The 12,862-nt window shown below is 40.2% G+C and overlaps 1 protein-coding gene across 2 annotated transcripts in view; it reads right to left on the minus strand.

The window, feature by feature from the left end:
* Positions 1-335: 335 nt before the first annotated feature.
* mlh3 (mutL homolog 3 (E. coli)) overlaps positions 336-12,862 on the minus strand; it is a 58,180-nt gene continuing 45,653 nt past the window's right edge. Inside the window, exons 8-11 of one of the 2 annotated variants that reach the window (XM_048241718.1) lie at positions 11,157-11,180; positions 10,949-11,027; positions 5,519-5,670; positions 336-2,348 (exon numbers count right to left, since the gene is read on the minus strand). In XM_048241718.1, coding sequence (XP_048097675.1) covers positions 2,253-2,348; positions 5,519-5,670; positions 10,949-11,027; positions 11,157-11,180 — 351 coding nt within the window. In that variant the 3' untranslated portion in view covers positions 336-2,252. Of the gene's footprint in view, positions 2,349-5,518; positions 5,671-5,953; positions 5,989-10,948; positions 11,028-11,156; positions 11,181-12,862 lie in introns of those variants that run through there. The other variant, XM_048241719.1, reaches the window with a different exon arrangement.

The raw sequence follows: 12,862 nt of genomic DNA on the forward strand, positions 1-12,862 counted from the left end.
CTTCTCCAACACACATATTGCACACTGCCCTCTCCCCACATACACAGCACACTATCCCATCTCCCCTGTCATCCCCCCAACACACACACCAAGACCCCTGGCAGTTGGGTTAGCCCCTTGAGCCGTGGATCTGCCCAAGGTTTCTTCCTTGGTAAGGGAGTTTATCCTTGCCCCTGTTGCTCTTGGGTGCTCCTTGTTGGTGCCCCCCACCCAATCCCAATCCTCCCCCACCTTTTTTATGCAGCCCTTGCCACTTAATCTACTAAACCCCTCTTCTTCTTCTTCTTCTTCTTCTTCTTCTACTGCACTTTTTACCCCCCCCCCCCAAACTTCCTTGTATCCTTGTATCCTTGTACCTGAGGCAACCCTCAAATTGCTATCTTTGACGTTACAGTCAGGAACGCCTCATATAGGGATCACGTTTTAATGCAGTTTAGGAAAACAGTGCTCCTATAGGCTTAGCAAACATTACGAAAAAGCCCTTTCATTCCACGGCTAACTGTAACAAGTTCAACTGATGTTACTCTGCCGGACTTTTCCGTCTGCCTCTCTCACTTTCATGCACGCACACGTGAAGCACTGCCTTAAAAATAAATCCAACTGATAATAAGCTACTTTACCATGATAAGCCCATATAAAACTGTGAGAATGGAATAATAATAATGGTTTCCACACGCACATAGACTCAAATAGACCTATCCTGTCCCGACTTGAAGTAAGCCTTTACCTACATTAAAAGAAGACAGCTTTGTGAATTATTGTGTTTTAATCGCCACCGCCCAAGCAACACAACCAACCCATAATCAGCAAATAGCCTAGTCCTACCTCACTATAGCTACCAATATAAATGCACTTAAACTGTAGGCCTAGACACACACTAACAAACTCTTATTTGGCTACTTTTACAACCTTTTGTGTTGGCATTTAAATATCCAGTGCAAAACTAACATGGGCAGAATGATTGCTGCTGAATTTGAACCAATGATCCTTAGATCAAAGCTCGCTCCTCTAACCACTGTGCTACAGCATATCTTGTATATTGAAACTGCAATAATTTTTAACACTTAAAGCCCATTTTTCAAGATGAAGACCCCTGTGAATGAACGTGTAGATAAATAGTGTAGGAACTCGATTTTTTTTTATAGCTTTCCTGGCTAAATGGTATAAGTTAGGCCTATTAGACATGGTGCTGGCGACCCAAATAAAATCTCCTGCGACCCACCCGTCTTTGGGAAACACTGGTCTAATAGACCTAACTTATACCATTTATCCAGGAAAGCTATCAGTTTTCTATTAGGATATAGTCTGTTTACCACAGTCGGGGCCCTCTGTGCAATTTTGCATTTAGAATAGCTCTGAAACTGGGGGGCGAACGCATCGCAGAGGGGACAATGTGGACATCTCACTCGCAAAATGAAACATTTCTGTAGGGCGCCTGCCATGGACCTCGCAGTTGCAAAATGCAAGGGACATGAATCAGCCTATTTGCACGAACATTAACGGACACCAGCCCTTCAACTTCACTGATTAAAATCTAGTCAACTAAAGCAGACATCCATATGCCGGACATGGCTATTCAATTTGCGCCAAACGTTCCAGAGGAAAATGCGGATTCAACTTTCCAAAAAAAGAAACCTCCACAAATAGGCTACAATAAAACGACTTGAGTTATTTGCTATGTTTGCATAGGAATTGACGGTGTTATGGATCCATTTGTCTGCAAAGCAACGTAGCCTACAACATCTCTCTTTAGAAATACAGGAACAGCTTATGCTGAAGAGTGACGACTGCGTAGCATGCAAGAATATCCCCAAGAAAAGTTTGAGAACATGTGGTCTAAAACAATATTGGTGGTTGCATGTTAGATCTGAAGTGAAATGGGTCGCGATGGTCTGTCATTTTTAAAAAGTGGGTCCCCAGAAAAAAAGTTTGGGAAACACTGCTCTAAATGGTAACCGGTTAGAGCATTATAGAAGAACGGTTAATAAAAGTCCTAAAAAAGTAAAAATGACATTGCCTTTACAAACTGATTTATGGGCGGTGTAACTTTACGCACAGAAAATGTCCTTGCTTTATTTCAACAAATCTGCCAAATAAAACATATAATAAAGGATCAAAGACAACCGAAATATTTAAGAAACAATGTTTAGTCAGAAATAGACATCCAATATTGTGAATACTTCACACATGAATAGACATGAATATAAAGAGCTTAATACATTTCATACCATAAATAAATGTTTCAGCATGAGCTATACATATTTTTCTTCCCCTGATCTTTTTTTCCCATAAATAAGCCAAGCATTGTACATTCTCTTCAATTTCCGTAGATTGGGTTTTGAAGTATCCTGAAAAAAGAAAAAAAAAACATAAAACATAAAACATATTTTATTATTTGTAAAGCACTTTTGGTCATCCTTGATCCTTAAATGTGCTATAAAGATAAACTGACTTGACTACGAAAGGACCATTCACAATAAGAACTAGAAAATGTAATATATACAAAACATATATTAACATAAAATGCAAAACAAACTTTTATTTGGAAACAGTTGTGGGCAGAGGAAACAGTTGGTGGGAGTCATAGTTGATGACAACTGACAGTTTGAATGGCTGACCAGTTAAACAGTTGGATAGTTTAAATTCTTGGAGCATTGTTTTGAGCATTTTAATATGCATTTATTAATATAACAAGTGTTGTTACCAGTGATAACAACGGATCACGCAAACGTCTCCAATTAGGCCTCTTTGTCATAAAATTCGTTACAAGAATGACTGTCATGCTGTAGCACTCCACCATGCGTAGTCATTAAAAACTAGCTCGTCGTTCCACGTTACCCGAAAGTAGCTAGAAAATGGCTAGAAAACCATAGATTATACAACTGCCGAATCTAGCAAGCATCTTCGTGGCCCACTGTTGCGATTCCTTCGTTAGTATTTTGCAGAAAGCAGGTAGGCCAGTGGTCAAAATGACACGATAAGCATGTGTGAGTAATACGAGTGATTTTTATCGAGGGAGCTCCAATATAAGTGATAAGGCTATTTAACAATAAGTAATGACCCAACGGTGAACCTGAACAACTTTAGGAAAAACTTACAATTGGTGCAGCTACTTTCATCCAAACAAAAACTTTTCAAATAACTGGCACTTGCCTGCCCAATGTTATTTCTGTTATTTTTTTGTTTTGTTTTATTGACTGTGCACCTCTGCATTTTAATCATTCGCCCCCTCAAATTGAGCTACACTGCCCACACAGTGCGTTGAATGCGTGTGAATCCTGCTTGTGCTATTGTTATTGCCATGGTTTACGTGTGGTAATGAATGAAGCCATGCCGCGCATGTTATGCGCCAAGGAGATTAGACTACACTAAATTACATACGCTACTCTACATTATGGTTTGTCTGTTTATTGTATGATACAACAAAATGACAAGCGATAACGAGAGTCCACTATGCTTTGCCTGTCATTCTCACTTGTCACTTTCTTTCTATATTTCACCCTGGCATGAAATAGATTTGCGGGAGATTCTAATTCACATGCTCCAGTGAGCTTTCCGGAGAAGTTGGATGTCTGCTCGTTTTTGCATAGTTTTAAGAAAAATATAGTACCGGTGTACTTTGATGTGAAAATGCGTGGTAGATACACAAAACGCGTACAGGTTGGCAGGTCTGCCTAGGTGGTCTTTTTGGACCTTGCAAATGCTTTTTCATCTGTGCCTCAGAGTCTGTCATTGAAGGCATTCAGCTACTTTCAGGTCCCTGAGAAGATTTCTGCTTTAGTTAGTGCATTTTGAGGACTTTCAGGTAAGTATACCACATCCTTTGGAGGTTGACATCATAGCTGCATGTACCATTTCACCATTAGTTTTCACCATGACAATGGAGGTAATTATAAGGGCATCAAAATGGGTTGTTAGAAGGTGAAAGGCTGCAGGATGGCACTTGGCTTCCTCCTATCCGAGTCTACATAAGACACTAACACACAACAACGGCTACATGTACCCGTCAGTTGTTAACCAAGTTGAATGGTCGTCAGAAATGGGCAAGGATGTATGTGAAACCTAGCAAACGTATAAATGTATCTATTAAGAGAGAGAAACTATAAGAAAAGCTTTATAGTGATGGTGACATGTTTCCATCTATTGTGGAAAAACCTGTGAAGAGTTCAGGCAGGTGGTACAGTTCCACACTGAATGACTAATGACAGGTCTTGGTGCATAGACAATTAATTGTTGAGGCTATCCATTCCATCGATAGAAACTTTTTGGCTGGCAAGCTTAAGTTGGGATGCTTACAGTTTGGGCCCTTGCCATACATCTGGAGGCCTTTGTCTGTGCATGACTGCCATTTCAGAGGTGGATAAATTTGAGAGAATTGTTAACAATGTAGTTAGGAAATGGTTCGAGCTAACTATATTCCCTTTGAAGAGGTGATGGTGGAAGCAGTTTAAGTATGAAAAACTAGTAGCAGAGGTTAGAGAACTTGGCTGGCAAGCACACATAAGAATGGAGATCTGCTAAAGGCTTTGTAGCAAAGTCTGCCACAACACTTCTGTTAGATTTTGGTTTTTGAGGACTGTCACTGTAAAACAGTGGCTATGGCTAAGGTGCTCACAGACTACTTGGGGTAATCTTATAATCTGAATTGACTCTGTGATGTGTGAAATCTTTCCGCTGTGTTCCTGGACTGCATCAAGAGCTTGCATGTCAGCTGGGAATGTTGCTGATCGGATCATAAACGGCCACAGCAAAAAAGAGGAATGACTAAAGAATTAATTATATTGATTGGTATGTTGATAAGTTGCTGATCAGATCATAAACGGCCACAGCAACGAAGAAGAATAAGCAAATAATGTGTCGGTATTTGTTGGTAGAGAACCCCAAGTGGTATCTGATTTACCAGACCCACCTCCCTCCACACCATTGAGCCTTCTGGAGGTGTCATGGGTCTAATTCAATACAACACCAATAAAGGAAGGTGCCTGCTTAAAATCCTTGAGAAATGCTTTCGAAGGTTGTTCTGTTGGTGATGTTTTTTGCCCACAAAGGTTGCTTTGTTAGTCATTTGTTTTTGACGGTAAGTAGGCTTGGTTGTTGATTGCCAGCTATGCGAAATCCCCTATCTATAGCACTACAAATGTAACATCTCTCCTGTGTATATTTAAAAAAAAAACAATTATCAAGGGCCCATACTGAAAATTCCTGGAGTCTTCCTTTACAGTTGATGTCAAAGCCATTACCATGTTTGTATGTTAGGGTCAGAAAGATACATTCAAATTTGAGCAAGTATGTGACTTTCTTTATCAGAATAACCTACTAGACCCTATGCAGTCTGGTTTCAAGAGTGGTCATTCTACTGAAACTGCTCTTCTGTCTGTGACTGAAGCATTGAAAGTAGCTAACTCCTCTGCTCTGAGCTCTCTGATTGAAAAATCCAATAAGTACTTAAACCTTCTCATTCTCCTGTCAATCAAATACACTGACAAACACTGAAGAGAAGCAACACTACATTATTTACCATTTGCTCATTGTCCAGGTACTGGAGGTCCACGACTGGGGTAATGGAAGGCCGTCCATGAGCACATTGGAATGGTAGCTGGCAGGCTGCAAGGGATCTCACCAGACTACGACATTCTTCCTGACTTAGACTATGGTTAAATTTGATTGCTCCTGGGAAGTATGCATCAGTTCAAAGAGAGAGAGAGAGACAGAGATACACACGCATGCACACACACACACAGCATTAGCTTTTATAGAACTGATAAAGTTCTGGTTCATGGTAATTCTTAAAAGTACACAGAATAAGTTGAGTATTCATCATAAAGCTATAATTACAGCACCCGCCACATTTACTGGCACACCTAATGAAGTTGTAAAAAAGAGACACCCCCCCCCGCCCTTTTTTTTTGCAATCTCACCATGAAAAAATGACAAAAATATTCATCATCTTTACCTATTCTGTCAGGGATGTGTCCAAGGTATAGAGAGCTGAAAGATATATTAACACCATAACCCAAAACTTTTGTAATATTTGTTGTCACATCTGTCCAAAAGGTCTGGATAGCAGAACAACACCAAAAGACATGAGCATGATCAACCATGGTTTCATCACATTCTCTCCAGCAGCATAACTGGCTACCTGTTTGTTTAGCCTTTTGCTTCAGAGTAATAAAAAAGCTAATAAGATTTTTTCCAACAAAAGTCTCTCCAGGCCAAGGAGTTGGTTGTGGATGATTGTATTATCATACCGGATACATAATCATCCCCAGTGGCGGAACAAGTCAGAGCCGGGCCGGGGGCGGGGCACATGACCGGGCCCTTTAGGCTATTAAACTAATCATAACATAATTTTACAACATTTTACAACATAGTTTGACCTCTCTCTGTAGTTAGAAGTGTCGAACAACTTCTACCCATATTTTTAGTAAAAGATTCACCCACTGACTTTCTATTTGCAATATTTCTCTCTCCCTATCAACACAGCCTATCAATGCCTGGATTGGTGTATTTGTTAGAGAAACCTCTATAGTCTTCCATCTGGCTTCATACAATGGGTTACACCAGCATACAAGAGGCCTCAACTAAGTTGATATGTTGACAGGGCCATGCCCTCCCCTCTCCCTTGGTAACTGAAGGGTAGATCATTTTACCCCTATTGTTCCAAATGAATCGCGATATATACTTATTCCATTCTCTAAACTGTTTTAGCGGAATTTCGATTGGAAGTGATAGAAAAAGATATAATAATCTGGGGAGAATATTAATTTTAACTGATCTGATTCTATCACCAAAGTCAAGAGGAAGAAGTCCCCACCTATTAAAATCATTGTGTATCTTTTTGTTTATGTGATTATAATTAACATCAAATAACTGTGATTGGTCTTTAGGTAAATACACTCCCAAGTACTTAAATTTAAAAATTGTATTTCTCAATAAATTCTTGTGGGGGGGGGGTGTAACTGAATGCAATAGCCTGGGTTTTCTGTACGTTAGGAACATATCCTAAGTATGTTCCATATGTTTCCAGCATTTTCATCAGTACGGGCAGGCCAGAACCTGGGTCCCTTAACGTAACTAGTACATCATCTGAATATAGACTCACTCTATATTCCTCTCCCCCTATAGATATGCATTTCAATTCTGTCTTTAATATACTGCTTAAACAGAGGATTAAGCAGCATATTAAAATCTCCTGCACAGATTAGTGTTCCAAAAGTTTCTGATGCGAATAAATCAAACACCTTTCTGTAAGCCTAGCTTTTTTAACTTTTCGTGTTCCACTTCTGATAAGTGAGTCTCCTGCCAAAATGCTATGTTGATCTTCTCCGTTTTAATTTTAGCTATCATTTTACTGCATTTAATTGGATTATTTAGCCCATTCACATTCAGAGAGAGTACGTTATAGTACTGATAAAGCATTGAGTTTACCTTTGTAATGTTGTACCCCCATGCCCTCAAACAATCAACGAAAAGATAAAGAAAAAAAATAAAAAAACTCCAAGAACTATAATACAAAGCGTTGAACAGAGCTACCAACAAAAAAGGTGAAATATTGCCTTTAGCAAATGAGGGGTGTTGGCCACAGAGTGGGGTCCCTCAACAAGGAAAAAAAAGTCTTGTGGCTTTCAGTCTATGATATAAAGGTATCAGCAGTTAACGTAATCCAACAATGAGGAATTATTACCAGTTAAATCATTCCTCCTCCGCCACGGGGCCTGTCTCCGTCCTGCGATACCTTCTTCAATCTCTCACGAACCTGTTGCTGGAACTGCTCCCTCTCTCCACTGGTTCGGGTCTCAGTCATCTCCCATGGCATCAGTCTGGCCAGCATTTCCTCCGTAATGCCCTCGGTCTTGGTCCCACAAATTACTTTGTCCATGCTAAGCCCACGCTTTCGCAAATCCTCCACTGCTTGTATCGCGTTGTTATACATGACCGGGCCCGTCTTAAAATGAACTTGCATTCTAGCTAGGGGAGTCTGGAAACATATTCCATTCTCCTTCAAGGCCTTCTTAACGGTGCAAATTCCTTCCTCCTCTTCTGCACAATCATGGTCAAAATACATTCTTTCTACCAGGCGGTATATATGATCTTCTCTTTAACTGAGAACTGGAGGAAGCAGACCACCATAGAGTGCGGTGGAGCGTTTGCAGTTGGTTTCGGTCAGTGGCGTCGTTAGACCTGGGCATTCGGGGCTATAGCCCCGGATCCTCTGGGGATAGCCCCGGATCTATGGGCCGTCAACAACAACAAAAACTCTAATCGTGAATGAAATAAATAGCCCCGTAGAAGAGACTTTTGTGTTTTGTGTCCATTGTGTTCATTAACAGCAGCGCAAGACAATCTGACGGATCTGGGCAGGTTTAGAATCATTTGTTGCAAAATGTTGCAATTTCAATTCTCCTCTACGCTTATTACGCATTGCTGTTTCGCGGCTTCTACTAACTAGCCTTAGCTTAAATGTAAAAGGACAAATGGATATTAGAAGTTTATTTAGAGAAAAAAAAAAGGGCAGAGCAGGGACAAGAAGTGGAAACTCTTCAGTGTGTCATCATCTCCCGTGAACCCAGGAGGACATTTCGATCAGCTCAGTTTCAATATATCGTGATTTACTATTGAATCACATGCGCAGTAAATAAACCTGACCTCGTTTGAGGGGGCTTCCAAGCAATGCATGTTGGGCTTGATTTTGACAGAATGGAACTATTTCTTTGGGCAAAAGTTTGTGATCTACAACCCAAATGCATTGCTTTCAAGGCACCCATAGCCCATTAATTGAAGGGGATGACGTCCAAATGTTTATCCCGAGATCTAACGCCACACCTGTCAAGTGCACGACAGAGGTGCATGACGATGTTTATTCTACAGGCTATTTTAATGTGATATTTGGGGTGTTGTATGTGGTGCACTTTGGCAGAAGAGACGTTCTCCTCAGGGGCGCCTGCAGGAATTAATGCTATGTGTACTAATACTAATGCGTGACGTGAGTCATTACGATTGGCCTTCCTTTTCATTCTCAAAGTAGGTTAAAATTGCATGTTCATCAGCACGATTTTCAAAATCTCTCGGGGGAGAAACCCCCGAACCCCCGGACAAAAAAGAACTCTAACTTCTGGGCTCTAGCCCCGAATGTTTTAAATAGCTAGCGACGCCCCTGGTTTCGGTGCTAAGGCCCTGTGTGCACTGCCCCAGTACGATCATCTCCCAGTTTCGTCTATCATATTAGCGACGAACACAGTCGTGGAGCTGCCCTCTGCATCCTCTGGAATGCCATAAATTTGAATATTTTTGCGTCTGGAATGTCCTTCCAACTCGGTCAACTTTTCTTGCAATGCTCTCTGACTAGAAAGCAGTTGAGTGAGAGCACCCTTGACTCCAATGTCCCACCACTCTGCATCGGCCATGTTCTTCGCCAGTTCTGTAACACTCTTCTCCAGTCCTTCTATGTGGCCGGTCAAATCTTGCATTTTTCTGTTTGTTTCTGTCATGAATTCGGCAATTTGTTTTTTATATCCTCTCCAAAGCACTTGCGAAATACGAACAGATCACTTTTCAGTTCAGCTCGTAGCGTTGCCATTCCTGTAGCCACAACCTCGCTCCGGCTTCACGAATTGGCACCAAACTTTCGTTGCCTTCATAGTCTCCACCCTGTAGGATGTCGCTGGCTACAGCCTCCTTCTCTATATCTCTTCCCACGTTATTTTGTGTCCTTCCTCCTCTCTTGGATTTGTCCCCGCTCATTATTGTATATATATTAATCGATTTGAGTGAATAGGATACTGAATTAAATGGGGAATTTTAATGCTGATACCGGAGCTGTGAAATTACGCAGCCATGCCAGCCAGCTCGCCACCGGAAGTCTCATTGTGCGTCTTTTTGAAGGAATAATATGTAGCATTTCTTCTGCTGTTCCAAGCAATTGAATTCACAAAAATATGATTGTAGCTTTTCAGACCTGTTTTCAATGCCTTATCACATCCAACCAGGCTGTTATTTTGTTAATGCAGAGGTAAGACTTTGAGCAAAACATGACATATTCATACCAACTTTACCAGGGGTGCCAAGGAATGTGGATGTATGTTTAGTGTAAGTATGCTATTAATCACACAGGTTTAAAGATATAGAATAGAATAGAATTAGGGCTGTGCTAACGTTTTGCTGAGCCTACCCTAACTAACAGACAAAGTCCCTTACTAAATTTACTACATTTATTGCACACTTGAAAAAATGTCTTCAAAAGTATGTTGAAGGTGGTTACATTTATTTCTATTCCAATAACTTCACACACTACATTTCCGTTCACACTGTGTAACTGTTTAGTTTAATTTCTTGAACTGCTCTATTTCTTATCCTCGACTGCCACCTACTGGAAAAGGCAACAACCTAGTAATTATGTAAATAAAAATCAACATGTTTGAATGATTAAAAAAGGATAAATCACAGGGAGTATTCCACACATTACCTTGATGTTATGGTAGCCTACTCTGGACATGTCACTGACAGTGAGTGGTAACTTCAGTCATTTGCATTTATCATGCTAAAAATCTGACACCAGGCACTACGCTGATGCCTGAGCCAAATGGAAAATTATCATAAAAGAGAGAGACATTGAACTTTAAACTCTATAATGTTGGTTTGGCTCTTCATTGATTCACTCATCTGCCAAACTTGTTTTTAAGATGTTCATAGCAAAAATGGATGCATGTGATTAATTTAGATTAATTAATCACAGAGTATGTAATAAATTAGATTAATTTTTTAAGTGATTGACAGCCCTAACTAGAATAGAATATACTTTAATGTCCCCATGGGGAAATTTGTCTTGGACTCATCAAAGCATAACTTAGTAATAGACATACATCAACATGGACATGACAGACAACACGTTACATAATAATGTGCACCATCATATGAGGAGACATCAAAACCATTAGTAATCTGGACTCACCATGACAGGCCTGAGATGCTAGTACATTATGTACTGTTAGTGGTAGGGTGGTCTGTAGTCTTCTTGTCAAACGCAGCGACTAATGGAAAACACTATATTTTAGCAATATAATCAACACACCATTAAATCTTTATGTAGACTTGTAAGTTCCTGTTTAAAGAAGTGTTATGTATTGATAGTGTTCAAATAAATAAGGGAGGTGGCTCACCTTAATCTGCTCTCGGAGATACTCCTAATTTTGCAGTCAGTAAGCAGGAGAGAATAAAACAGCATTTTGAATGCATGTTGAAAGCTTTTGAATATCACATGCCCCCACCCCCCTGGTATAGTTTGAAGAGTAATACCGCTCTCTCACTTGTTTCCAAAAACCTTTTTACAACCTATTATCCAACTGACAACAATAAACATAACTGATGAGTGTGGCTGAACCGTTTCCCAATTTCAGGGTCTTTTTTTAATCTTTTGTTGTACCAGGTCACTATGCACTCTCTAAATCCACAATATGGTTATTCTTAATATGGTCAATACTTGGAATATTAATGTCCGTGTAAACGTTTTGTGACAGATGAGGCGGTGAAGTCCCCTCTATTTAGGCTACCTGCACAAAACATACCCAAGTACGAAAACCCTTGCTTTTCTTGTTAGGGAAATGGTGGATGTGATGTCCTGACAAGTTGGAATTAGTGCAACCACAATGATTAATCACTATGACTTTCCAAAAAATCAACAAACTTTATCTCTCACCACTGCTCAGACTACACCTGCAAAGACAACAGAGCTCAAGTGCCAATTTAATCACAACTCTCGGGCCCTTCAGAAGACTGAACCCAGAAAAAGGACTGGAGCACACAATTAGTTATTCCGAGCTTTACTGGTGCTGATGATAAACATTTCAATGCGATAGCGTCTTCATCAGTTATCAGAGTGTTTGTGTTCAAGCAGCTCTTTAATTTTGTGAAGGAAACGAGGATGTAACGATAGGAACGATAGGCAGCTTGGACCTGATGCACATAAAAAAATTACTGAAATTTGGCACAGTTTGATTTGACGTGAAGCAATTACTCCATAGTACAGTGTTCCGTACCCAACCCTAATAAAAATGTATAGTTTTTGTACAATATGCTCTAAAGAACTGATGTTCCTCAGTATTTGAGTGTCTCTCCAATGCAACATACATTTCTATACATCCCATTTCCTCTTTCCATAAACGGTTCTCTAATGAAGATCATGCAACATCCATTGTTAGGATAGTGAGGGCTGTCCCTGAGTCAGACAAGTGACTATGTGATACACAGCTCTGGAAAGAATTAGGCAAATTTGAATATGACCGTCAACTCATTTGAATGTCACTCCGCAACCATAGGATGACATCAGACAAATTTACAGTGGTCTCTCAATTTTTTCCAGAGCTGTACATTAAATGATGATTAATTGTAGATGGTAAAACAATGAATAACAGAACACAGGCTAAGTCTCGAACAGTAAAACTGCACAGACCCCAGAATTCTACAAGCCTCCAATAGCAGGAGAGACAAAATGCATATGGGGTATTGTGCATTTTTGTGAGTTTTTATCCATGAAATGTCCATGTATTGTTATATGCCTGTATGCAATGGTTTTGTCTAGACACAATGTAATTGACCTGTCGCTAAGCCCCACCCCCCATTGTTACCGTGTGAAAACTCGGACAAACAAACCAGACTTGATTAAAAATCAAGCGGCAACATTCTAATCTGAACAATGAAGCCTACCCGGAAGTTCGAAAAACTGCAATACATCGCAAATCCGCTAGGGACTGGTCCCAAAAGCGAGCAAATGTCCATAGACTCCCATGTTAAAATGTCCGTTTTCACAGCGTAAATACATGTTTTTAAAGCCTGGTCCCATGGACTTTTATTGTACTTTTCGGTAGTT

Source organism: Alosa alosa, chromosome 4 (assembly GCF_017589495.1).
Source record: "Alosa alosa isolate M-15738 ecotype Scorff River chromosome 4, AALO_Geno_1.1, whole genome shotgun sequence".
Taxonomy (NCBI): domain Eukaryota; kingdom Metazoa; phylum Chordata; class Actinopteri; order Clupeiformes; family Clupeidae; genus Alosa; species Alosa alosa.